Source organism: Piliocolobus tephrosceles, chromosome 13 (assembly GCF_002776525.5).
Source record: "Piliocolobus tephrosceles isolate RC106 chromosome 13, ASM277652v3, whole genome shotgun sequence".
NCBI lineage: Eukaryota > Metazoa > Chordata > Mammalia > Primates > Cercopithecidae > Piliocolobus > Piliocolobus tephrosceles.
In genome coordinates, this window is record NC_045446.1 from 6,890,337 (window position 1) to 6,917,669 (window position 27,333).

At 42.3% G+C, this 27,333-nt stretch overlaps 1 protein-coding gene and 1 pseudogene across 4 annotated transcripts in view; both read right to left on the minus strand.

The window, feature by feature from the left end:
• KDM2A (lysine demethylase 2A) overlaps positions 1-27,333 on the minus strand; it is a 146,884-nt gene that overhangs the window by 24,824 nt on the left and 94,727 nt on the right. For all 4 annotated transcript variants that reach the window (XM_023186306.1, XM_023186303.3, XM_023186304.2 and 1 more), the window contains 7 exons: positions 23,202-23,380; positions 18,579-18,685; positions 18,064-18,157; positions 16,214-16,367; positions 14,716-14,831; positions 6,362-6,488; positions 2,770-3,164 (listed from right to left, as the gene is read on the minus strand). In XM_023186306.1, coding sequence (XP_023042074.1) covers positions 2,770-3,164; positions 6,362-6,488; positions 14,716-14,831; positions 16,214-16,367; positions 18,064-18,157; positions 18,579-18,685; positions 23,202-23,380 — 1,172 coding nt within the window. The remainder of the gene's footprint in view (positions 1-2,769; positions 3,165-6,361; positions 6,489-14,715; positions 14,832-16,213; positions 16,368-18,063; positions 18,158-18,578; positions 18,686-23,201; positions 23,381-27,333) is intronic.
• Positions 13,112-13,221, minus strand: LOC111522509 (annotated as a pseudogene).

The following is a 27,333-nucleotide window of genomic DNA, read 5'->3' on the forward strand; positions in this document are numbered from 1 at the left end:
TCTCTTCTACTAATTATTTCTGAAAGCCAAATAGGTCACAACAGCAAACAATTCCTCTCTCTGCAGGAAGGGTAAACTGCACTAGCTTTGTCCCGCACTGAAGTGTAGCCATCAGTGCTATAAGCATCAAGTTTTCTAGCATGCAAAGTCCCCAGCTGTGGAGTGATTCAGTACCTACCCAATCTAATGCTTTTTTCTTTTGAGTGATGCTCAGATTCTCAAGGTATTCAAGCTCTAAGCTTGCTATATCTTTTCTGAGATTTAGCATAACTGATCAAATATAGGAATAATTAATCTATTTGATCTTAAACTACACCTGCAGAGTTGGAATCTAAATCTGTTGTCTTCTGATGTCAGCTACATTTTGACTGTAGTTTTGGGTAAATGAGAAGGTGTGGATAAGTCTCCGGAGGGAGAATTCAAACACTGTCGGCCTGTGTAGTCATCTCACTGGCTATTTGTTCCTCATGCTCTGGCCTCTGCCACTATATCTTAGCCAGTGACAGCAGTCACGTTTTTTCAGTGGTCCCTGATTAACACAAGCAAGCTCTCTCCGGACACTTTTCATAATGCTAACCCTCCTCTTTAGATGTTTCTTCTTAACTCATCTCTCTTCTTGCTGACTCTGCTTAATATTTAACCCAAATCTTTCTACTTTTTCCCTTGGTATACCACTGTACCACTCTGTCACCTCAAATCTCCTTATTTAGCTACTTTAACTAGTTAAACTACTCCAATTTTTTTTGTTGCTGTTCTTGTTGAGAAAGGGTTTCACTTCCATTACCTAGGCTGGAGTGTAATGGCGCAATCTCGACTCACTGCAACCTTCGCCTCCCGGGTTCAAGTGATTCTCCTGCCTCAGCTCCTGAGTAGCTGGGACTACAGGTACGCGAAACTATGCCCAGCTAATTTACATATATGTATTTTTTCTAGAGATGGGGTTTCGACATATTGGCCAGGATGGTCGCAAACTCCTGGGCTCAAGCGATCTGAGCCGAGTGGATCACCTGAGGTCAGGAATTTGAGATCAGCCTGACCAACATGATGAAACCTCATCTCTACTAATAATATAAAAATTAGTTGGGCCACTGTGGTGGCACGCTCCTGTAGTCCCAGCTACTCAAGAGGCTGAGGCAGGAGAATTGCTTGAATCCAGGAGGTGGAGGCTGCAGTGAGCCGAGATCACGCCATTGCACTCCAGTCTGCGCGACAAGAGCAAAACTCTGTCTCCAAAAGAAAAAAAAAAGTCACAATTTAAAGTTTCCCACATGCATCCATAATGGAATATAAGTCTTACCACAATGGAAATGAAAAATCTGAATGTCCTTTGTCCATTTAAGGGTATGAAGTAAGTCTGGGAAAGTATGTTTAAATTTGTTTTGTTGCACACATGAATCATTATAGAAGCAGGACCACACCTACCTGGAACTTTGTCATTTCCTCCCATAAATAAAAGCCATGATGATATCAACTGCCTCTTCTTATCGCAAACATTATAAAACCAAACTATAACACCAACTGTTCAGTTTCTATCGCTACTAAGGAGGACCAACTCTATCAGGTTTTTGCCCCTTTTAGGCCTCTGTTATTTTTTACCTTTTCACTGACACATAAACAATATAAGATCTAATTAAAATGTTGATTTTAAAAAGAATAAAAGATGAAGTCCTATCCTAGTCTTTGGAATTCTTTCCTGAGGTGGCCAGGAGAAGCTGAGGAGCACCTCATCTGGTTATGTGGTGGCCACAGAAAACCTGAATGAGGAATCAAGGATGGAAAAGACCTACTATGAAACATGTAGTCCATTTTCACTGAGGTCACAAAATTATTCTAAGTTTTTTTTTTTTTTGAGACTGAGTTTTGCTCTTGTTGCCCAGGCTGGAGTGCAATGATGTGATCTCGGCTCACAGAAACCTTCACCTCCCAAGTTGAAGAGATTCTGCCTCAGCCTCCCCAGTAGCTGGGATTACAGGTACCCGCCACCATGCTGAGCTAATTGTTTTTTTCTTTTTTCTTTTTAATTTGAGATGGAGTCTCACTCTGTCGGCTCACTGCAACCTCCACCCCAGCCAGATTCAAGCGATTCTCCTGCCTCAGCCTCCCAAGCAGCTGGGATTACAGGCGCTTACCACCATGCCTGGCTAGTTTTTGTATTTTTAGTAGAGATGGGGTTTTACCATCTTGGCCAGGCTGATCTTGAACCCCTGACCTTGTGATCTGGCTGCCTCAGCCTCCCAAAGTGCTGGGATTACAGGTATGAGCCACCGCACCCAGCCCTGGGATGAATTATTTTAAAATGATGCTTTTCTCGATGTATTTGTCTTGATGTTAAATAAATGTGAATCTAAAGATGCTAAAGCTACTCAACATTAACCCAGCATAGAACAATTTCATTTCTCTCAATCTGCTTAGAATGAGATTCCTATCAGTCACTTTTGTCCTGCTTTTTATCTCAAGGTAACTTAAGTTTAATGTAACATTTCTTAAATATTTTCTTAGGGTCACCTTTATTTTTGGGGTCAGCCTGAAACCTATGTTTAAGACTAAATTTAAGTCTTAAATGAACACACAAATGTTAGTATTTTCAAAACAGGGACATAACCTCATTCTAGGAATGAAAACATTGAGCAGCAGTAACAAACGCATAGGCATATTAACTTCTCTCTGTACCAGAGATCATCCAAAATTCCTATACTTTCTCCCACTGAATCTGGAAACTGACTGCCACAGCCAGATCAGTAGTTGTCATATAACACTTCAAACCCTTACCTTTACATCAGCAATGAGAGCATCTTCATCTTCTATCCCTGTGGGGACACATTTCTTGTGCAGTGGCAGAGACTCCAACTTATCTACAAGGCAGCGAAGGCCTTCAAGCTCAAAATGGGTCAGATGCACTTGCCTGTCCTTTCGGGGAGCACACTGGGGATCCCACACTTGTCCATTGTGGGATCCCCGGCTAGAGTCAGAAGATGAGTCCCCAGACAAAGTTTTCTTCAGACTTGGAAGACTTCGGCAGGTTTTGCCCAGTCCATCATAATCCAGGTTGACGCCATTCGCGACAGGGCTAGTGAGGACAGAACGCCTGCTGCTCAAGCGTCGGGGTTCTCGATCCACTGCTTCCTCATCCCCATTCCCAGACTCCAACCCATTTAACTCCAAATCTACCAATATAAAGAAAAAATGCAGTAAGAACATTTCACTTTGCCATGTGATCAGCAAGAGAAATAGGTGGCATGACGGGGGCCTTGAGGCTATAAATGACAAAATCACCACATTTAAAAAAATGGTCTATCTTTATGCCAACCCATTTGTCCACTGTTGAAAATCACAGTTACAGGTAGAAACAGTATCCTGACCTAGGAGGACATCTAGGTAACAGTCAATTGGATTTTTTAAAGTTTGGGTAGGACCTAGTCTTTGAACTGTGTACTAGAAATCAGTTACTTATCAAAGTGGTTGTAAGTGAGTTTCAAGTTAAAGCTTGAATCTGGGATTATAATTTCATTACCTTTTAAAAGAGAAGACAGTAAGAAGCACATATGTTTAAAAAATAGTTTTAGCCTGGGCAACATAGTGAGACCCCATCTCTACATTAAAAAAATTAGCTGCATATAGTGATGCATGCCTGTGGTCCCAGATACTAGGGAGGGTGAGGTGAGAAGACTGCTTGAGCCTGGGAGGTTGAGGCTGCAGTGAGTTGTGATCATACTACTGCACTCTAGCCTGGGCAAGAGAGTGAGACCCTGTCTCAAACAAACAAACAAACAAACAAACAAACAAACAAAAACAACAAAAAAAATCAAACTTTTTTTTTGGGTCTAAAGTTTTGGTCTTAAAATTAAGCTTTGGAGTTGAAATCCTAACAACATAAATAACAAAACAAAGTGACTATTTTTGAAAAGGAAGATTTTGATAGTCAAAACACAGTGATAATGTTCACTGGTTTTTTTCTATTATAATTTAGAAAATGCAAGAAGATGCAAAGCAGTAAATAAGTCATCCCTTATCCCTCCACCCTACAATAACAACTAAACAGTACAATATATTTTCTTTCCATGTTTAACGGATGTGTATGATTAGATGTGGGTTTTTTTTTTTTTTTTTTATGTTGTGGTTTGTTTGTTTGGAGACAGGGTCTCACTCTGTTGCCCAGGCTGGAGTGCAGCAATGCAATCATGGCTCACTGCAACCTCAACTTCCTGGGCTCAAGCAATCCTCCCACATTAGCCTCCCAAAGAGCTGGGACCACAGACATGCGCCACCACACTCAGCTAATTTTTTAAATTTTTGTAGAGACAGGTTCTGGTCATGTTGCCCAAGCTCGTCTCAACCTCCTGGGGTTAGGTGCGCCTTCCACCTTGGTTTCCTAAAGTGCTGAGATTACAGGAATGAGCCACCATGCCTGGTCTATATGTGTTTTGTTAGTTACTTTTTGAGATAGGGGTGTCACTATGTTGCCTAAGCTGGTCTTGAACTCTTGGACTCAAGTGATCCTCCTGCCTCAGCCTCCCAAATAGCTGGGACTACAGGTGCACATCACAGTGCCTAGCTCTATTAGATTTATTTTTAAACAAGATTAAGATCATGCTGTTTATACAATTCTGTATCCTGCTTTCATATATTGAGTGAACATTTTTTATTTTCTTATTTATTTTGAGACGGAGTCTCACTCTGTCACCCAGGCTGGAGTGCACATGCATGATCTCAGCTCACTGCAACCTCCGCCTCCTGGATTCAAGCGATTCTCCTGCCACAGCCTCCTGAGTACGTGGGACTACAAGCACGTGACACCACGCCTAGTTAATTTCTGTATTTTTTAGTAGAGACAGGTTTCACCATGTTGGTCTGGCTGGTCTCGAACGCCTGACCTTGTGATCTGTCCGCCTTGGCCTCCCAAAGTGCTGGGATTACAGGTGTGAGCCACCGCGGCCGGCCCATTTTTTATTTTCAACTGAGAATACAAACTATGACTAAAATTATGCAGTAAAAGGAAAATGCTAAAGCAAAAAGTATCTTGCTTGGATTAAAGATTGCATAAGAACATGTGATCCCAGGATATTATGGTGTTGAGTCCTTACCAATTTCAGACATAGAAGGAGTCTAAAAATGTATACTGAAACTACACTGTCATCTAATTAAATTTCTCTGATAGATGTTGGGGCAACCTGAAAGCACAGAGATTAAGAGCATAAACTGTAGAGTCTGACCAACCTGGTTTAAGCTGTGAAGCTGAACCAGGCTGGTCAGACTCTAAAAGCTGTGGCTTTGCCACTTACTAACTTTAAGCTTATGGACAAGTTTTTAAATATCCTTGAACCTTAATGTTCTCATTTGTAAAATGAGGATAATAATACCTACCTCTCAGGTTAATAATAAGAATTTAATAAATGTAAACTGCTTAGTATAGTGCCTAGAATATAACAGGTTATTTTGATGATGTAGTCCTAGTTTTTATTGTGCCAAAGACCATTCTTTATACAATAAAACACATTAGACAACTGGGCCAGGTGTGGTGGCTCACACCTGTAATCCCAATGCTTTGGGAGGTGGAGGCAGGAGGACAGCTTGAGGCCAGGAGTTAGAGACCAGTCTGGGCAACACAGCAAAATCTCATCTCTACAGAAAGTAAGAATTAGCTGGGCGCAGTGGTGTGTGCTTGTAAACCTAGCTACTCAGGAGGGGGACTGCTTGAGCCCAGGAGTTTGAGGTTACAGTGAGCTATGATCATGCCACTGCAATTCAATTTGGATGACAGGGCAAGGCCCTGTCTCTAAAACAAAAACAAAAACAAAAAAGCGTATTAGACAACTGATCATCTTTCTTTCTTTTTTTTTTTCGTGACAGGGTCTTACTCTGTCGCCCAGGTTGGAGTGCAGTGGCATGACCTCGGCTCATAGCAGCCTCGACCTCCTGGGCTCCAGCGGATCCTCCCACCTCAGCCTCCTGAGCAGCTGGGACTCAAGCCACCATGCCTGGCCAATTTTCTGTAGTTTCTGTAGAGATGGGGTTTCACCATGTTGCCCAGGCTGGTCTAGAACTCCTGGGCTCAAGCCATTTGCCCACCTTGGCCTCCCAAAGTGCTAGGATTACAGGCGTGAACCAGCATGTCCCACTTGATCATCCTTGAGGAGCTAAGTAATAGCAACTCAGACAAAGACCAGATCCAGAGTATTTCATTTGGCCATTAACTCACATCTGGGTAGGTAACTGGTATTCAATTCCAATGAATGAATTTGGTACTTCCAAGTAGATGAATTAAAAAACCAAGAACATATTGAGTGACAGCCTACTGAGTATTTCGGGCCTTACCCTCAGTCCTAAGTGATGTCTTCAAAGCTCCTATAGGCAGAATACTTACCCATGCTGAGGGACTCTTTCTGAAATTCCTTGGTTAGGTGGGAACGGTTGGTTATGCAGTACACATAGCGCTCCAACACATACCAACACATCTCATAGTAGAACGGATAGCGAAACTTATTTGGAACCTACAGAGGAATATAATAGAGAAAAGATGACCATTTTCAAGGAAAGAGAGTACAACAAACGGAATCACTGCAATCATTAACCCAGGAAATACTCTCACCAGTCAACCTGCAAACCCAGCTTGGCATCTGAAGCAAAAACTTAAGTAGAACCATCAACTTAGAAAATGATGGTCTTGAGAAATAATCACTAAAGATAAAGGGTACTTGGGAGGCCCAGATGGGTGGATCACTTGAGGTCAGGAGTTCATGACCAGCCTGACCAACATGGTGAAACCCTGCCTCTACTAAAAATACAAAAATCAGCCAGGTGTGGTGGTGCACACCTTGTAATCCCAGCTACTCAGAAGGCTGAGGAATGAGAATCACTTGAACCTGGGAGGCGGAGGTTGCAGTGAGCTGAGATCATGCCTCTGCACTCCAGTCTGGGCTACAGAGTGAGACTCTGTCTTCAAAAAAACAAACAAACAAACAAACAAAAAAAAACACCCCAAAAAACGGTACTTGAGGAAGACCATTTAGAACCACCAAGAACCTGTCTTGGTTAAGTGGGAAGGCATCAAAACGAAAGTTTGGGTTTTGGGACAGAGTAAAATGTAAGAGTAAGACACAAAATACTTGAGAAAAAGGTATGCAAAGTACTCTTGCTTTACTATGTTTGCCCCTCAATCAGAAGGCCATGGAACAAAGAATCTCATGGAAAAATAGGACATGAGATGAAGTGACATGTTAGTATTACGTAATTACATATACTCAAGTTTGACTAGAGACTCACTCTCAGACCGTGTCTAGTCTAGGGCACCAGGTTGGGTATTTTCCCCACTACTGATGCTCAGTTTGCCTGCCTCAAACTTTGTAGTCTGCCAAAATGGTATGTCCACAAACCAGATTAACGTTCCATACGACCTAATCAATCACTATCTTAATTTTCTTTCCATTCTCCCCAAAAAAGCATTTTCATTATTATTTCAGCTGGATACTAATTTTAAAAGGTACTCTTTAGATATATCACAGGCCAGGAAAGGACAAATCAGCACAGATTAATCAGTGAGGAAGACCAATGATGGGGATTATCCTAAATATATTTTGTTGCCTTTTTAAAAAACCATTTTTAAACTTTTATTTTTAGAGGCAGGGTCTTGCTTTCACCCAGGCTATCATCCTCCCACCAAAGCCTCCCCAGTAGCTGAGATTACAGGTGTGTGCCACCACACCTGGCTAATTTATTAACTCATTTCCCTTTTAGAAAATAAAAGAGCAGCTTGCGGCCAGCGCTCATTTAATTTTACATAAACATGCTTTTTGATGCTGAAGGAAATCTGATTTTCAAGGTGAGAATAAAATATAAAAACTGTCCTTGGAGTTATTTCTAAACAAAACAGCAGGATATTCTGAATCATCAGGATTGTCTATTTCAGAAAAATCGGATCCATCAAATGAATCTTTGGCCAAAAACTGTTCATGAATGATATATTATTACTATTTGGGTTCAAGCGATTCTCCTGCCTCAGACTCCTGAATAGCTGGGATTACAGGCGTGTGCCCCCACACCCGGCTAATTGTTATTTTAAATTAATTAATTATTTTTACTATTTTCTGACACGGAATTTTGCTCTTGTTGCCCAGGCTGGACTGCAATGGTGCAATCTCGGCTCACTGCAACCTCTGCCTCCTGGGTTCAAGCGATTCTCCTGCCTCAGCCTCCCAAGTAGCTGGGATTACTAGTGTGCACCACCATGCCCAGCTAATTTTTATATTTTTAGTAGAGACGTGGTTTCACCATCTTGGCCAGGCTGGTCTCAAACTCCTGACCTCAGGTGATCTACCCACCTCAGCCTCCCAAAGTGCTGGGATTACAGGCATGAGCCACTGCACTCAGCTATTTATTCAGAGTTTCGCTCTTGCTGCCCAGGTTGTAGTCCAATGGCGTGATCTTGGCTCACCGCAACCTGCACCTCTGAGTTCAAGTGATTTTCCTGCCTCAGCCTCCCGAGTAGCTGGGATTACAGGCATGCGCCACCACGCGGGACTAATTTTGTATTTTTAGTAGAGACACGCTTTCTCCATGTTGGTCAGACTGGTTTTGAATTCCAGACATCAGGTGATCCACCCGCCTTGGCCTCCCAAAGTGCTGGGATTACAGGTGTGAGCCAGCGCGCCTGGCCAATTGTTGTATTTTTAGTAAAGACAGGGTTTCACCATGTTGGCCAGGCTGGTCTCAAACTCCTGACTTCCAGTGATTTGCTTGCCTCAGCCTCCCAAAGTGCTGGGATTACAGGCGTAAGCCACCATACCCGGACAAGAATGATATTAACATCATGCACAGGAATGCTACGTTTTCTAGGATCTGACATTTTCAGCAATCAAGAATAACTATATTTTGTAAGCAGAAATACTACTAAAAACAGAATGCTATAAATAGATTGATATCTTTTTTTTTCAAAGTCAGTATACTGGAGTGATGCGAAAATAATAGTGAGATAGTTCATGGCAAAGTTATCCTAGGGTAAATGCTGCAGCCGCTGGGCGTGGTGGCTCACACCTATAATCCCAGCATTTCGGGAGGCTGAGGTGGGTGGATCACGAGGTCAGGAGATAGAGACCATCCTGGCTAACACAGTGAAACCTTGTCTCTACTAAAAATACAAGAAAATTAGCCGTGCCTGGTGGCGGGCGCCTATAGTGCCTGCTACTCGGGAGGCTGAATCAGGAGAATGGCATGAACCCCGGAGGCGGAGCTTGCAGTGAGCAGAGATCACGCCACTGCACTCCAGCCTGGGTGACAGAGCAAGACTCCGTCTCAAAAAAAAAAAAAAAAAAGTTTGAGACCAGCCTGGTGAAACCCCATCTCTACTAGAAATACAAAAATTAGCGTGGTGGCGCATGCCTGTAATCTCAGCTACTCGGAATGCTGGGGCAGGAGAATCGCTTGAACCTGGGAAGTGGAGGTTGCAGTGAGCTGAGATCGTGCCATTGCACTTCAGTTTGGACAACAACAGCGAAACCGTGTCTCAAAGAAAAAAACAAATAAATAAAAGCTGCAGCTGCCAAGTGCCACTGCTGAGTATTATTGGGGAAAATTGGAAAGGGGTTAATTTTTGGTAGGGATAAGGTCTCACTATGTTGTCCAGGCTGGTCTCAAACTCCTGGGATTAAGTGATCCTTCACTTCAAACTCCCAAAAAGTGCTTGGGATTACAGGCATGAACCACCGTGCCTGGACATACAGCTTTCTTTTAGAGAGGTCATATTTCAAAAGGATAAGCCAAATGATACTTTTAAAATTGTTTTTAATATGCAGCTCCTGAGAATGTTCCCATCTCCTCCCATATTGTAGGAATGACTTCACCTACCCCTTTTCAAACTCTATATCAGGTAATCTTCCTGAATCACGGAGAACAGGATAGGAGTCCCTTTTCAAAAACCGTCATCAGGCCACAGGGCATCAGGGGGGACTAAGGAGATCACTCTCCCCATGGCAAGGCAGGAGAGGAGATGTACTTCTCATGTCAGACCCAATCGGTTTTCTAATGCATAGTAGCCAGACCCTGATTCTGGGTTCTTACGTGGCTAAAACTTCAACAACTAAAAGAATGACTCTCTTACACGAAAGTAAAATTCATTTATTTCTGACTAAGGGAGACTTGGTCCCTCAAAATTAAATATAATACACTATGCCTCTCCATTAGCCTTTTAAGTGTAGCAACACTTTCTGGAAGGGTTTTTATTAGGAGTTCAGGACAACTCCAAATTCTAAAGCCCTCTGGAAATCAGTTGAAAGCTGAGTAATAATGACAGTTTTAAAAAAAGAAGAGTCTGGGCATAGCGGCTCACACCCATGGTCCTAAGACTTTGGGGGCCTGAGGCCGGAGGATTGCTTGAACCCAGGAGTTTGAGACCAGCCTGGGCAGCTTAGTAAAACCTCATCTCCACAAAAAATAAAAAATAAAAAAATTAGCCAGGTGTGGTGGTGTGCATCTGTGGTCCCAGCTACTTAAGAGGCCGAGGCAGGAGGATCACTTGAGCCTAGGAGGTTGAGGCTGCAATGAGCTGAGATCATGCCACTGCACTCCAGCCTGGGCGACAGAGTGAGACCCTGTGTCAAAAATAAATAAATAAATAAAAAAGAAAGAAAGAAAAAAGGAAGAAAATATGAAATACAGGCATTAAAATTTTGAGTTTTTGCTTGTAAGACTGTATTAATTATAGCCAAGAGATACCACATACCCAACCTGACCCCATTACATTTTACTTATGCTACATATCAATTTCTTTTCTTTTTTTTTTTTTTTTTTAGTCCACTCTGTCGCCCAGGCTGGAGTGCAGTGCCCGGATCTCAGCTCACTGCAAGCTCCGCCTCCCGGGCTCACGCCATTCTCCTGCCTCAGCCTCCCGAGTAGCTGGGACTACAGGCGCCTGCCACCTCGCCCGGCTAGTTTTTTGTAGTTTTTAGTAGAGACAGGGTTTCACCGTGTTAGCCAGGATGGTCTTGATCTCCTGACCTTGTGATCCGCCCGTCTCGGCCTCCCAAAGTGCTGGGATTACAGGCTTGAGCCGCCGCGCCCGGCCATGCATATCAATTTCTAAGACTGGGTTAGCATTTTTTGGAAAGAATTTTTAAAACTCCCCATTATAGAATTATTGAGCCTTTAAGCACTATTAGAATAATTACCAACACTTAATAGTAAATTTCTACATTGGTATGGCAAAAGTGACCAGAACATTGTCTTGTTTGCAACACGCTTTGTATTTCTTTGGTAAAGCATTCCCTATACATTCTCTTAACTTTATAGAGATTTTTATAACTTTATAGAGAGTAGTAACATATCAAATGAATGCCAGGTTGATACTTTCACATAAAAAGATCGTATGGAAAGCAATAAAAAATTGCTGTGTGTACAAATATACGAAACACAATGAAATTTTATGGGACTACAGAAAGATTTTATTTGAAATTAAAAAAGCCATTCTTAGAAAAAATAGAAAAACAATGATTAGACACTGAAATTTTTGATAAAGTCTAGGAATCAGATAAATCAAGATGAGTTTTTCCCAGTTAAGAGTTTGTAGGACTCTTTTTTCCATTTATTTATTTATTTATTTATTTTTTGAGACAGTTTCGCTCTTATTGCCCAGGCTGGAGTGCAATGGTGCGATCTCGGCTCACTGCAACCTCCGCCTCCCGGGTTCAAACAATTCTCCTACCTCAGCCTCCCAAGTAGCTGGGATTACAGGCATGTGCCACCACACCTGGCTAATTTTGTATTTTTAGTAGAGACAGGGTTTCTTCATGTTGGTCAGGCTGATCTCAACTTCCCGACCTCGGCCTCCCAAAGTGCCTGGATTACAGGTGTGAGCTACTATGCCCGGCCTTTTTTTTTATTTTTTATTTTTTCTCTTATTTTTCTTCTCTTTATGCAGAAAACTCTTCATGCAGGGATAAGGTGCTCACTTTATGTTACTGAATATATATATTCCTTTTCTTCCCTGAAACTGAACCAGTTAAGCCCCAGGTATAAGAGTCATCTTTAGCCACAAAAAGGGAACGCACTCTAAAAACTAATTTTCAGACTGAATCTTAAAATGGGTACATAATTACCTCTAAGAATGACAGAGAGTTAAATGGGAGTATTTTACTATGGAATTATACATTTTTTCTCTTTTGAAACATTTTCCCTATTTTAGAATACTTACCTGCTTTAGAATAGACAACTTTTTTTTTTTTTTTTAATTAACAGACTGTGTCTCACTCTTCCACCCAGGCTGGAGTACAGTGGCACCATCATAGCTCGCTGCAACCTGGAACTCCTAGGTTCAAGCAATCCTCTCACCTCAGCCTCTCCAGTAGCTAGGATTACAGGCATGCGCCACCACACCCGGCTTTGTTGCCCAGGATAGTCTCAAACTCCTTGCTTCATGTACTCCTCCCACTTTGGGCTCCCAAAGGGTTGGGATTACAGGCATGAGCCCCTGTGCCTGACCTGTACTTTTGTTACTCTTAACAAATAAACAGAAATGTACTTTTATAAAATGTCTTGAAGAAGCACTGGCTTCCTATCTTAATTCTACTAGTAGGGCAATTCCTGTAACTCCAACAATAATACCAATGGTGTATATAGTGATAAGTAGCTCCTACACCAAAATAAATTTTGCAAAATAGGCACCATAATGGTTTACTATTATCGCAGTACATAGGTCAGTAACCATTCCTTATGACAGTTGTGAATTCTTCATTAATTGCTATTTTTAAATTTTTAATACTTTTAATTCTACCAAAAAGTTTCAAGAGCAGTACCATTAATACTTCTACGCTCTTTTCTGCAATTCTCCAACTGTTAACATTTCCCCAGGTTTGCTGATCTTCATATTAGCTTAGTATTCTGCTAAGCTACTTGAGAGTAACTTACAAACGTCGCAACCCCCAAATATTCTAATTGCTGTTTAATCCCAGTATCATCTATACTTTCATATATGATTCAGCCCTTACCAATTACAATTCTGCTAAAAAATAAGCCCTCATTCTCTACGATGGAGGCTAGCCAGCAAACAACACTTAGTGGATTTGGCCTGCTGCCTCTTTTTATGATTTCTGTGAACTAAGAGTGTTTTTTACCTTTTTTTTTTCCGGGTCAGACAGGTAATGTGCTGACGTGTTAATAGTAACAAGGTTCGAGGGTGGCATCTTTCACACACGTGCACGAACACCTAATCATCATGATCATGAACTATAAAAGGATCGCTTTTTACATTTTTTAATGGTTGAAAAAAAATTTAAGAGTATTCTGTGACCTGTTAAAGTTATGTGAAATTCAACTTTCAGTGTCTATGAAAATTTTGTGTTATTTGAGCCATACTCATTTGTTTAAGTATTTCATGCTACAAAGTAGGGTTAAACAGTCACAACAGATACTTTATGACCTACGAAGCCTAAAATATTTACTATCTGGTCCTTTGCAGAAAAAGTTTGTCAACTCTTGCCTTGAGGTATCCATTGTATATAATAAATTAACTTTTTTCTATGCCTCTAGAATGGTATCAGCTGTGTATCATCCTAGGGAAAACTGAGAAAATAAGATACACGAATTATTTTATTTTGGGCTTAATTCTCTCTTAAAATCCCAGTTGAGAAAAACAGTATATACATTTATATAATTAAAGTAAGATGCTTTGAGTATAGTCATCAGTGTAGAAAAAGATACATGAATTTAAAGTTCTAAAACTTGAGTTAAGCCTCATTACACCAAATTATTCTGTGAGCATAAAAATGAAACACATGGCTCAAAAGATTACCAGAGGTCCATGTCTGGCCTTATAAAAATCCAAGATACTGCTGGATGCAGTAGCTCACACCTGTAATCCCAGCACTTTAGGAAGCCAAAGAGGGCAGATCACTTGAGCCCAAGAGTTCCAGACAAGCCTGGGCAACATAGCAAAAACCCATCTCCAGAAAATACAAAAAACATTAGTTGGGTGTGGTGGCGTGTGCCTGTAGTCCCAGCTACCTGGGAGGCTGAGGTGGGAGGATCAATTGAGCCCGGGGAGGTTGAGGCTGCAGTGAGCCATGACTGTGCCACTGCACACCAGCGTGGGCAACAGAGTGAGACTGTGTCCCAAAAGTTAAAAAAAAAAAAAACGTTACTTTTCTCCCATTCACTATCGTGTTGGCTAAAAAAGTAAGGAGAAAAAAAAAAAAAAAAGGAAAGAAAAATCCAAGATACCAAAAACCTCACAGAATTGGAGTCCTCAAAATTGAGTAAGTAAATCGTGTTAAAATTTTTTATTTGGCCAGTCGCAGTGGCTCACACCTGTAATCCCAGCACTTTGGGAGGTTGAGGCTGGAGGACTGCTTGAACCAGGAGTTCTAGACCAGCCTGGGAAACGCAGCAAGACCAAGTCTCTATGAAAAAAATAAAAAATTAGTCAGCTGTGGTGTGCGCCCGTAGTCCCAGCTACTTGGGAGGCTGAGGCAGAAGGATGCTTGAGCCTGGGAGGTTGAGGCTGCAGTCATCCGTGATCACGCCACTGCACTCTAGCCTGGAAAACAGAACAAGATTCTGCCTTTAAAAATATATATATTAAATTTAAAATTTTGTGTGTTCCCAAAATGTCAACACTGCATTTTAACTGAAAGAAAAATAGAAGTTTTGACAAATCATGAATGAATCTCTTGTAACATCTATCTTAACTGAAGTAAACCTCTTCACATCCAACTGTTATATAAGATTACTTACCCGTGTCCGATCTTCAATGTTGTATATTTTTAACTGCATAGGGATGTTGAAGCTATGCAAAAAATTGCCCCCAAACACTAACGTGTCTGTAGGAGTATACACAGCATGAATCCAGCCTAGAAGAAAGGGAACAGAGGGCAGTGGCTGAAAACACACGTTACAGTAAGTCTCTCTCAGAGAACTAGTATAAGACCCCTAGATCACACTCTTCACTCTGATTCTGCTTCTCAGTGGTTTGTCAAGTTAATCTCTCAAAGCCTCAATTTCCTGTATAAAACCAGGATAAATAATACTTCTTATGGTTGCTCATGAGCATTAAATGAGAAAATGCACATCAACTGCTTAGCACATAATAAACGTTTACTGGAGCACCAACTATAAACCAGGCTCTGTACAAGACAGTTTACAATTCAGGGCTGTCTAATCTGTTGGCTTCCCTGGGCCACACTGGAAGAAGAATTGCTTGGGCAACACATAAAATATGCTAACATGGCCAGGCGCGGTGGCTCACGCCTATAATCCCAGCAATCTGGGAGGCCGAGGCGGGTGAGGAGTTCAAGACCAGCCTGGCCAACATGGTGAAACCCCATCTCTAGTAAAAACTCAAAAATTAGCTGGGCATGGTGGGGCGCTCCTGTAATCCCAGCTACTCGGGAGGCTAAGGCAGGAGAATTGCTTGAACCGGGACCTGGGAGGCAGAGGTTGCAGTGAGCCGAGACTGCGCTACTGCACTCCAGCCTGGGCCTACAGAGTGAGACTCCATCTCAAAATAAATAAATAAATAAAATAAAATATACTAATGACAGCTGACAACGTTGAAAAACACTGCAAAAAAAAAAAAATCTCATTATGTTTTAAGAAGGTTTATGAATTTGCATTAGACCACAGTCAAAGCCATCCTGGGATGCATGAGGCCTGTGGCCTGTAGGCTGGATAAGTTTGGTTTACATGTGTTCTCATTTATATTCCTTATAACAAAATGAGAAACAGATTTAATTATTTGCTCTAAGCGTAGTATCTAGCAGGTAAATGCATAGTCAGAATCCTAATAGAGGTCTGTGACTCTAAAATCTGTGATCTTTATAAGCACTTACTTTGATTTAATGACTTGATCAAAAACATCCCTGACTTGAGCACTCCAGCCTTCACAGTCATTCCCTAGAATATTAGGCAGCTCTTCAACATAGATTGTGTATCACCTGCAGAACAGGTCCTATCTATAGAGATTCTAAATTACTAGAGCTAATGCAGATCCCAAACGTGTATGTCTGAAAAGCCTCTGCTGGCAATTCTTAATATACTTTATTAGAAAGCCACTGCCTTTTCAAACTGAAAACAAAACAAACAAAACCTCAGCATCTACTCCATCATGACAGGAAGAAACACTGTTGTTTTCTGCAGACCCCAGAATCGTAACTATCCTTGGTGGTAATCCATCAATTTCTTTTTCATTAAGAAAAAAAGTGGCTAAATAACCCACTGTTCCCATTTTGCTTACCTGAGGGAATGACGAAGGTATAGCCCTGCTTGAGCTCAATGCGCTGACAATCTGATACCCGGTCACCCAGAAAGATGTCTCCCTGTTTCCCTGACAGCAGCCAATTCTCGTACAGCTCCAGGTTGTGGGCTGTAGGGGGGATGAGCCAGAAGACCTGTGAGTTAAAAAACTTTAGTCTGTTAACAGCCATTGACATGACCCAGTCATCTCCCTCAACTGATAAACAGGTACAAAATGAAGACCACCAGGCAGAGGAAAGGCAAGCAATTTTCCCAGCCTATAGAACTTGACTATTTGGTAAACCTTAGAAGGTCCAAAGCAGTAGATCTTTCTTATCCTCCACTTGATACAACAGCATTAAGGCTTCCCTGGGGTTTGACTATAAAACCCAGAACCCATCCAGGACTCAGAGAAAAGGGAGACATTCATCTCATTACCTAGGCAGTCCCTTAAATACCTCTGACTGTCTGGCCTCCAGAGTCCTAAGTAGCACAGTTAATTAGGCACAGTATCTTCAAGAGACTGGCTCAGGTTGTTTTGTCCAAGATAGTAACTAAGATCAACAGGGCTTAAAGGGATCTGAAGTAAACAAAATGACTTTTGGATTTGGAGACAGTTGTTCTGCTTAGGACTTTTTTTTTTTTTTTTAGATGGAGCTTCACTCTTGTAGTCCAGGCTAGAGTGCAGTGGCATGATCTTGGCTCACTGCAACCTCTGCCTTCTGGGTTCAAGGGTTTCTCCTGCCTCAGCCTCCAGAGTTGCTGGGACTACAGGCATGCACCACAATGTCCAGCTAACTTTTGTATTTTTAGTAGAGATGGGGTTTCACCATGTTGGCCAAGATGTTTTCAATCTCCTAACCTTATGATCCGCCCACCTTGGCCTCCCAAAGTGCTACATTACAGGCGTGAGCCACTGTGCCCGGAAAAGACCTCATGTTTTTTTTTGTTGTTGTTGTTTGTTTCTTTTTTTGACAGAGTTTCTCTCTTGTTGCCCAGGCTACAGTGCAATGGTGCGATCTCAGTTCACCGCAACCTCCACATCCTGGATTCAAGTGATTCTCCTGCCTCAGCCTCCCGAGTAGCTGGGATTACACCACCACGCCTGGCTAATTTTGTATTTTTAGTAGAGACGTGCTTTCTCCATGTTGGTCAGGCTGGTCTCGAGCTCCTGACCTCAGGTGATCTGCCCGCCTCAGCCTCCCAAAGTGCTGGAATTACAGGCGTGAGCCACCGTGCCCAGCCAAGACCTCATGTTTTAAATAAGGCATTATCTGTTCTCATTCTAGTTCTACTTTTCAAGTAAGAGAAAAAAGAGTAACAACAGTGTAATACTATAAACCTCGGGTATTAATTCTAGATTTCCATTCTCATATAGCATTCAGAAGCATTTTCACAAACTGGAATATAACTGAATAAAGATAATCCTTCATAACCTATTTATATCCTCAAAAAGAACTTAAAGGCTTCCTTTGGCCACATTTCAGACCAACGGCTACATAGAGGGAAAGTTGGTTTAGATCTTAATTTGCTGATTTCACAGTGAATCTATCCAAAATTCGTGTTCCCTTCCACTATTTATTTGGAGAACTCTGATTCAGGAATCTAGAAACAGGATTCTTGAGATTTACTAAGTGCCGTGCCAATGGTGTAATGATAGTGAACTAGATGAATACTAATTTCTACTGAACACTAGCCAAGAAGGTAAACTTAATCTATAATTCTTTCCAGATATGAATGGGGACAATTCCCTAACAGATTCATTTCCAGGGTATATTAAGCATACATGAACTGAAGCAAAGTCATATAACCAACTTCAGATTCCAACCCCTATCACAGCTATGACCATACCTTTCCCCCTTGATGGATGTGATACCAAACAGAGGTACCACCAAAGTCCACATGGAAGTCAGTATAGCAGCCTCGAACACTCATTAGACAGTACCTGACCCAAAAAAAGCAGCAGCATTAGTGTACCGATGGAAGAAAGTACATCTGCCCCACCAAAATGCCATACTCTCCTCTTGTATACTCCCTTTATCTTCCACCTAATCAAGTTCCAGAAGGAGAAAAAGCAATGCATTTTCAAGTCATCACATTATCAGAAAAAGGTTTTTTTTTTTTCTATTTTTTTTTCTACTCTATTGACTAAAATGTTAAGTTTTTTTTTCCTTTAACCATGTGGTTGTGTGCTATGGTATGCTCATATACACTCTTCCTTGTGGAACTGTGAAGTCTAATCTTTAAATAATTCATCTTTTTAATCATTTAGGACACAGAGCAAAGCTTTTAAGGGAGAAGCAAATCCTTGCCATTACTCTGGTCTCCCACAGCACGCGGAGGAAGATGCAGGGCGCTTCACTTACTTCTGCACTTTAGGGTACTGCATCTCCAAGATGGCATTTGTTGATTCAGTCTGGCTTTCCTTCAAGTGCCTTGGCCACATGTTGTCTACCCAGTCAATGAAATCCACCTTTAAATAGAAGGAGGAAACACTTGGGCTCCAAGGGAAAGGTTGGGGTCAAAGATAATTTTAAAGTCAAGAAAAGCAGAATTTCTTAAAATACACAACAAAAAACTATAATTTAATTGTAAGCAAATTAAAACAATTTGTTGGCGAACCTTAGGATTACTAGGCAACCATCCTAGAAATAATTGTTATATGAGAATAAAGATTCATCATTCCATCAAATGATAATAGTAAAGACAGAACTAGTCAAAATGGAATCATTAATGATGCAATAGTGTATAACTATGAACTCTCTTCTATGTCAATACTCATATAATTTGTTTTATTTTTAATCCAATAAAAGGTATTGTCTGGAAGGTATCTATAAACTCAGCAAAATATATACCATTGTTAGAACAATTAAGATGCCAAAAGTTAGGTTTAAAAAAAAAAATCCAGTATGGATTTGTAGCCTTGCATTGACAATGTGCTATAGAAACTACCAGCTTAGGAATAAGAAGCTCCAGGTCTGTCATGTCTTTTCAAGACCATATAAGGCCCTGGAACTCATCTATAAAACTAAGACCAGGCACAGTGGCTCATGCTTGAAATCACAGAGCTTTGGAAGGCCAAGGTGGGAAGATCACTTGAACCCAGGAGTTCAAGACCAACTCTACAATAAAACACAAGTCAGTAGCAGTGGTTCACGCCTGTAATCCCCAACACTTTGGGAGGCCGAGGCAGGCAGATCACCCGAGGCTGGGAGTTCAAGACCAGCCTGACCAACATGGAGAAACCCCGTATCTACTAAAAATACAAAATTAGGCTGGGTGCGGTAGTTCACGCCTGTAATCCCAACACTTTGGGAGGCCAAGGCAGTGGATCACGAGGTCAGGAGATCGAGACCATCTGGCTAACATGGTGAAACGCTGTCTCTACTGAAAATACAAAAAATTAGCCAGGCATGGTGGCAAGCGCCTGTAGTCCCAGCTACTCAGGAGGCTGAAGCAGGAGAATGGCGTCTACCCAGGAGGTGGAGCTTGCAGTGAGCAGAGATTGTGCCACTGCACTCCAGCTTGGGCAACAGAGCGAGACTCCTTTAAAAAAAAAAAAAAAAAAAAACTTAGCTGGGCATGGTGGCGCATGCCTATAATCCCAGCTACTCGGGAGGTCATGAGGCAGGAGAATCGCTTGAACCTGGGAGGCTGAGGTTCTGGTGAGCCGAGATCGTGCCACTGCACTCCAGCCTGGGCAACAAGAGCGAAATTCTGTCTCAAAAAAATAAATTAGGCCGGGCGCGGTGGCTCAAACCTGTAATCCCAGCACTTTGGGAGGCCGAGACGGGCGGATCACAAGGTCAGGAGATCGAGACCATCCTGGCTAACCCGGTGAAACCCCGTCTCTACTAAAAAATACAAAAAACTAGCCGGGCGAGGTGGCAGGCGCCTGTAATCCCAGCTACTTGGGAGGCTGAGGCAGGAGAATAGCGTGAACCCGGGACGCGGAGCTTGCAGTGAGCTGAGATCCGGCCACTGCACTCCAGCCTGAGCAACAGAGCAAGACTCCGTCTCAAAAATATATATATATATATATTAAATAAATAAATAAAATTTAAAAATAGCCAGGTATGGTGGCATGTGCCTATAGTCCTAGCTACTTGTGAGGCTAAGATGTGAGGTTTGCTTAAACCCAGGAGTTTGAGGCTGCAGTAAGCTACAATCACCACTGTACTCCAGCTTGGGCAACCAGAGCAAGACTGTCTCAATAAAAAACCCAAAACCGGCCGGGCGCGGTGGCTCAAGCCTGTAATCCCAGCACTTTGGGAGGCCGAGACGGGCGGATCACGAGGTCAGGAGATCGAGACCATCCTGGCTAACACGGTGAAACCCTGTCTCTACTAAAAAATACAAAAAACTAGCCGGGCGAGGTGGCAGGCGCCTGTAGTCCCAACTACTTGGGAGGCTGAGGCAGGAGAATGGCGTAAAACCGGGAGGCGGAGCTTGCAGTGAGCTGAGATCCAGCCACTGCACTCCAGCCTGGGCAACAGAGCGAAACTCCGTCTCAAAAAAAAAAAAAGCCCAAAACCACACACACACACACACACACACACACAAAACTAAGATAATTACTTCAAAGATATGTTGTAAGGATTAAATGTAAACACTTTTACCATTTTGAAATAATGTGAGAGTACAGAAATCTTTTTTTTTTTTTTTGAGACAAAGTCTTGCTCTGTCACCCAGGCTAGAGTACTGTGGTGCGATCTCAGCTCACTACAACCTCCGCCTCCCAGGTTCAAGCAATTCTCCTGCCTCAGCCTCCCGAGTAGCTGGGATTACAGGTGCCCACCACTGCACCTAACTAATTTTTGTATTTTTTGGTAGAGATGGGGTTCCACCATCTTGGCCAGGCTGGTCTCGAACTTCTGACCTCAGGTGATTCACCAGCCATGGCCCTCCAAAGTGCTGGGATTACAGGCATGAGCCACCATGTCCAGTCAGGAATCTTTTAAATAATATTGGCTGAAAAAAAAAAGAGAAGTGAAAGCAATATGAATTGCAACATTTTACACTAATATGGTTACAAAAAACATGCATCTGTTAAGCTTTGTAACAACATCTATGTATTTGATCACTTACTTCCCTTATAATGCAAATCGAGACAAATGCATACAGTTGTGCATGATATGAAGCAGTTGTCTAGAGGATACCCAGATGTTAATTGTGGGAGAGTATTTAGAAAGCATCGCCACTGACATGGAAGAAACAAACAAGACGAGGTGCAACTGTTAAGGTTAATCTGCTTGGCCGGGCGTGGTGGCTCAAGCCTGTAATCCCAGCACTTTGGGAGGCCGAGACGGGTGGATCATGAGGTCAGGAGTTCGAGACCATCCTGGCTAACATGGTGAAACCCCGTCTCTACTAAAAAATACAAAAAGCTAGCCGGGCGAGGTGGCTGGTGCCTGTAGTCCCAGCTACTCAGGAGGCTGAGGCAGGAGAATGGCGTAAACCCAGGAGGCGGAGCTTGCAGTGAGCTGAGATCCGGCCACTGCACTCCAGCCCGGGCGACGGAGTCTCGCTCTGTCGCCCGGGCTAAAAAAAAAAAAAAAGGTTAATCTGCTGCTCTATGCTCACGGAGCCAACAATTTTAACCAAGCATCCACTGGTCCCAGAACATTGAATAAGCCCTGGATGCTTTTTTTTTTTTCCTGTGGGCCATTAGTTTCTTAATGTAGTAGCCACCATCTCCCATCTCTGTGTGTTGTCTGTGGGAATGCCTTTAACAGAATAATGAATAAAGTACTTGCTTAATACGCTGTAAGCTCCCATGTCTGAATGGGGAGAGGAAGGGTTCAGAATGTAAGAGTATTTTTTTTTTTTTTTTTTTTACCATGCATTCATTCACAGAAAAAAGAATTCCTTTTTTTTTCTTTTTTTTTTTTTTGAGGCAGAGTCTCATTCTGTCGCCTGGGCTGGAGTGCAGCGGCATGATCTCAGCTCACTGCAAGCTCCGCCTCCCGGGTTCCCGCCATTCTCCTGCCTCAGCCTCCCGAGTAGCTGGGACTACAGGCGCCCGCCACCTCGCCCGGCTAGGTTTTTGTATTGTTAGTAGAGACGGGGTTTCACTGTGTTAGCCAGGATGGTCTCGATCTCCTGACCTCGTGATCCACCCGTCTCGGCCTCCCAAAGTGCTGGGATGACAGGCTTGAGCCACCGCGCCCGGCCGGGTGAATTTTAATACTCCTCTCCGTTACGTCCAAAGGTCAATCAATGGGCCTACATTAAGTTACAGGTGATACAAATCAGAATAATCCTGCCCTATATAAAATTAAGTGATTTCACGCCCAGGCACAGTGGCTCATGCCTGTAAACCCAGCACTTTGGGAGGCCAAGGTGGGAGGATTGCTTGAGCCCAGGAGTTCAAGGTCAGCCTGGACAAAATTGTGAGACCCTGTCTCTAAAAAAAAAAAATTTTTTTTTAATTATAATAAATTTAAAAATTCACCCCCCTACAAAACTTTAAGTGATTTCAGAAAATGCAGTTATTCTTATCAAAATACACTATCAATATATCTTTATAAAAATACAAGTTATTCTTGTCAAATAGTCTTGTTTTCCCTCAGCTTAATCTTGGTATGTGCAAAAAGTTATAAATGTTTACAGTATAAAAACAACCCATTTTATTTTAATTTTTTGAGACAGGGTCTTGTTCTGTCACCCCGGCTGGAATGCAGTGGTGCAATCACCCGTCACTGCAGCCTCAACCTCCTGGGCTCAGGTGATCCTCCCACCTCAGCCTGAGTAGCTGGAACTACAGGCATTTGCCATCACACCCAGCTTTTTTTTTTTTCGGGGGGGTACTTTTTGTAGCGATATGGTTTCACCATATTGCCCTGGCTGGTCTCAAACTCCTCAGCTCAAGCGATCTGCCCGCCTTGGCCTCTCAAAAGTGCTGGGATTACAAGCATCAGTTACCAACACCCAGCCGAAAACAACCCTTTTGGTGACAATGACAACATGAAAAAAATGATTACACTAACCGTGGAGGGCCTCTGCACCATGTTCTCCAGCCTGGTGTGGCTAAACTCTAGGCTGATGACATTATAGAGTTTCTCTCGCTCCTCCTCTGGGGTCTCATAGTAGCGTGTCCACTGAGCCATGGTCATTTCAATGCCTTTCTGTGTGTTCACGTCCATGACATCCACCATGCGACGACTCCCTGCCATAAAAGATGCACTGATCATCTCTATGAAGCCACTAATATCCTTAAATACAGTAAGAATATTTTTAAAAAGGAGAAGGAAAAATACTATCCTTTCTTATTTTCAAAAATAGACAAGGAAAAAGTTCTCACTCAACATAATCATAATCAAATCACACAGAATGGGAAAGACAATGGATAATGTTAATAATAACAATTATTCCCTAATGCATGTTTACTATACAGTCTGTTGTTGAATCTTTTATCTAAGGTCTAATTTAATCCTAACAATTCCTTTTTTTTTTTTTTTGAGACGGAATCTTGCTCTGTGGCCCAGGCTGGAGTGCAGTGGCACAATCTTGGCTCACTGCAAGCTCTGCCTCCCAGGTTCACGCCATTTTCCTGCCTCAGCATCCCGAGTAGCTGGGACTACAGGCGCCTGCCACCACGCCCAGCTAATTTTTTTGTACTTTTAGTAGAGACGGGGTTTCACCGTGTTAGTCAGGATGGTCTCGATCTCCTGACCTCGTGATTCACCTGCCTCAGCCTCCCAAAGTGCTGGGATTACAGGTGTGAGGCACCATGCCTGGCCTAATCCTGACAATTCTAAATGCTAAATACTAAATACTAATCTCCACTTCATACATGAGAAAGCAGATGTTAGGTAACTTATAGAACAAACCAGGAAAAGAACCTGGGCAGGCTCACTCTAGAGTCAAGCTCTTACTTACTGAGCTCTACTGATTTGATGTAGGTTGACCTAATCTATCTCAAAATTTGAATAAAGGATCCATAATTTAGTGGGTAATAGGCTGATTTTGAATTTATATTCTTTTGTTAAACAGGGCTATTTCCCAAACCTGTCGAGAATATCCTAGCCCATAAAGATAATTATCCTAGTTCATGAAGAACAAAGTCCCCTTTTCATTTATTCCACAAATATTTATAGAATGATAAAGACACCAGGACGGACACGAAGATCTGTCAGATTCTTGTTGACTGTAACAATTACAACAAAATGCAGAAGGCCAGAAGAGTCAGCAGAAAATAGTAGTGGAGAGAAAACAATAGCTTTGGAGCCAAAGAGACCTAGGTTTGTTTGTTTATTGTTTAGAGATAGAGTCTTGCTCTGTCGCTCAGGCTCAGGTGCAGTGGTGTGCTCTCGGCTCACTGCAACTTCCCAACTCCTGGGTTCAAGCAATTATCCTGCCTCATCCTCCAGAGTAGCTGGGACTACAGGCACATGCTGCCACCCCACCTAACTTATTGTATCTTAGTAGAGATGGGGTTTCACTGTGTTGCTCAGGCTGGTCTCAAACTCCTGAGCTCAGGCAATACGCCTGCCTTGGCCTCCTAAAGCGCTAGGATTACAGGCATGAGCCACTGCACCCAGCCTATTTATTTCTCTATTTTTATTTTGAAACAGTCTCACTGTGTCACCTAGGCTGGAGTGCAGTGGTGCGAAATCTTGGCTCACTGTAACCTCCACCTCCCAGGTTCAAGCAATGCTTGTGCCTCAGCCTCCCAAGTAGCTGGGACTATGGCTGTGTGCCACCATGCCTGCCTAATTTTTGTGTTTTTGGTAAAGTCAGGGTTTTGCCATGTTGGCCAGGCTGGTCTCAAACTCCTGATCTCAGGTGATCTGCCCACCTTGGCCTTCCAAAATGCTGGGATTACACGTGTCAGCCACGGCACTTGGCTGAGACCTAAGTTTAAATCTCAGCTCCTATACTACTTAGACAAGTTATGTAATTTCTCTAACATGAATATCTTGTGGAGAATAAATATCACCTTGTGGGCCATTGTGAAGATTTAAAGTCAATAAAGTAAAATGTTTAACACAAAGTAGGTGCTCAAGCAGCAGTAAAAACAAAAGGAAAGTATCATATTTTTATTAGACTGATCAGAAAACGCTTTAGGAAAAGAGGGGGAAGAATAAGTAGAATTCTAACAAGAGATGATTCAACAGGGACAATTCCAAGCAGAGGTAAAGGCATAAGCTAAAATATTCAGAAAATGGTGGTCAAGGAAGGGAGAGAGAATAAAAAGCTGACAATATTGTATGCCTGGCTGGGCACAGTGGTGCACGTCTGTAATCCCAGCACTCTGGGAGGTCAAGGTGGGCAGACTGCTTCTGTCCAGGAGTTTGAGACCAGCCTGAGCAACACAGCAAAACACTGCCTCTACTAAAAACACAAAAAAATTAAAATATACATACAAACAAAAAAAATAAAAATACAAATACAAAAAATTAGCTGGGATGGTAGTGCGTGCCTGTAATCCCGGCTACTCGGGAGGCTGAGGTGTGAATCACCTGAGCCCAGGAGGTAGAGGCTGTAGGAAAAAAAAAAAAAAAAAAAAAATATATATATATATATATATACAGTCTGCCTTGTAAGACAAACACCTGGCCTGGCTGGATATATCAGGTAGCATTAGAACCTGACTCCCTGTCTCTAAGGAATTTATAGTTTAGTTAAAGATAACAGATAACACCCAAGAGAAGAATATGGCCACTGTGAAATAGACAAGGCAGAATATATATATTAATAGCAAAACATAACTAATAATATAAGGCAATGGATAGAACCTACCCTTCATATTTTAAAAGAAAAAGTGAATGTCAAATCAAAACTGCCAAGAAATACCACTTCATACCCACTAGGATTGCAATAATTTTAAAAATGGAAAATAATGAGTGTTAGCAAAAACGTACAGAAATTGGAACCCTCATACATCTACTGGTGGGCATATAAGATGGTGCAGCCGCTATGAAAATTGGGTGGGCAGTTCCTCAATAAACTAAACACATAATGACCATATGACTCAGCAATTCCACTCCTAGGCATATATCTAAAAGAATTAAACAAAGTGTTCAAACAAAAGCTTGTACATAAATATTCACTGCAGCACTATTCAAAACAGCTGAAAGATGGAAATAACACAAATGTTTATCATGATACGGATAAAATGTGGCCGATCCATACTAGGAAATATTTGGCCATAAAAAGGAATGAAGTACTAATACATGCTACAACATGGATACACCAAGAAAACACACTGTATCGGCTGGGCGTGGTGGCTCACGCCTGTAATCCCAGCACTTTGGGAGGCCTAGGCGGGTGGATCATGAGGTCAGGAGATCAAGATCATCCTGGTCAACACGGTGAAACCCTCTCTCTACTAAAAATACAAAAAATTAGCTGGGCGTGGTGGTGGGCACCTGTAGTCCCAGCTACTCAGGAGACTGAGGCAGGAGAATGGCATGGCATGAACCCAGGAGGCAGAGCTTGCAGTGAGCTGAGATCGTGCCATTGCACTCCAACCTGGGCGACACAGCAAGATTCTTATCTCAAAAAAAAAAAAGAAAACACATTATCAAAGAAGCCTACACAAAAGGCTACATATTACATAGCTCCATTTATATGAAACACATATATTAGACAAATTCACCAAGACAAAGAGTAGATTTGTTGTTGCCAGGAGTTAAGTGGAGGAGAAAACAGAGAATGACTGCTCAATGGTATGGAGTTTGTTTGGGGTGATGAAATTCTAGAGCTAGATAGTGGTGATGGTTGCACACTGTGAAAAAACTTGATTACACAGGTATGCTTTAAAATGGGTTCATGACAGGCCAGGCGCGGTGACTCAAGCCTGTAATCCCAGCACTTTGGGAGGCCGAGGCAGGTGGATCACGAGGTCAGGAGATCAAGACCATCCTGGCTAACATGGTGAAACCCCGTCTCTACTAAAAATACAAAAAAAAAAAAAAAACTAGCCAGGCGTGGTGGTGGGCGCCTGTAGTCCTAGCTACTCGGAGGCTGAGGCGGGAGAACAGCGTGAACCCAAGAGGCGGAGCTTGCAGTGAGCCGAGATCGCGCCATTGCACTCCAGCCTGGGCGACGCAGCGAGACTCCGTCTCAAAAAATAAAATAAAATAAAATAAAATAAAATAAAATAAAATAAAATAA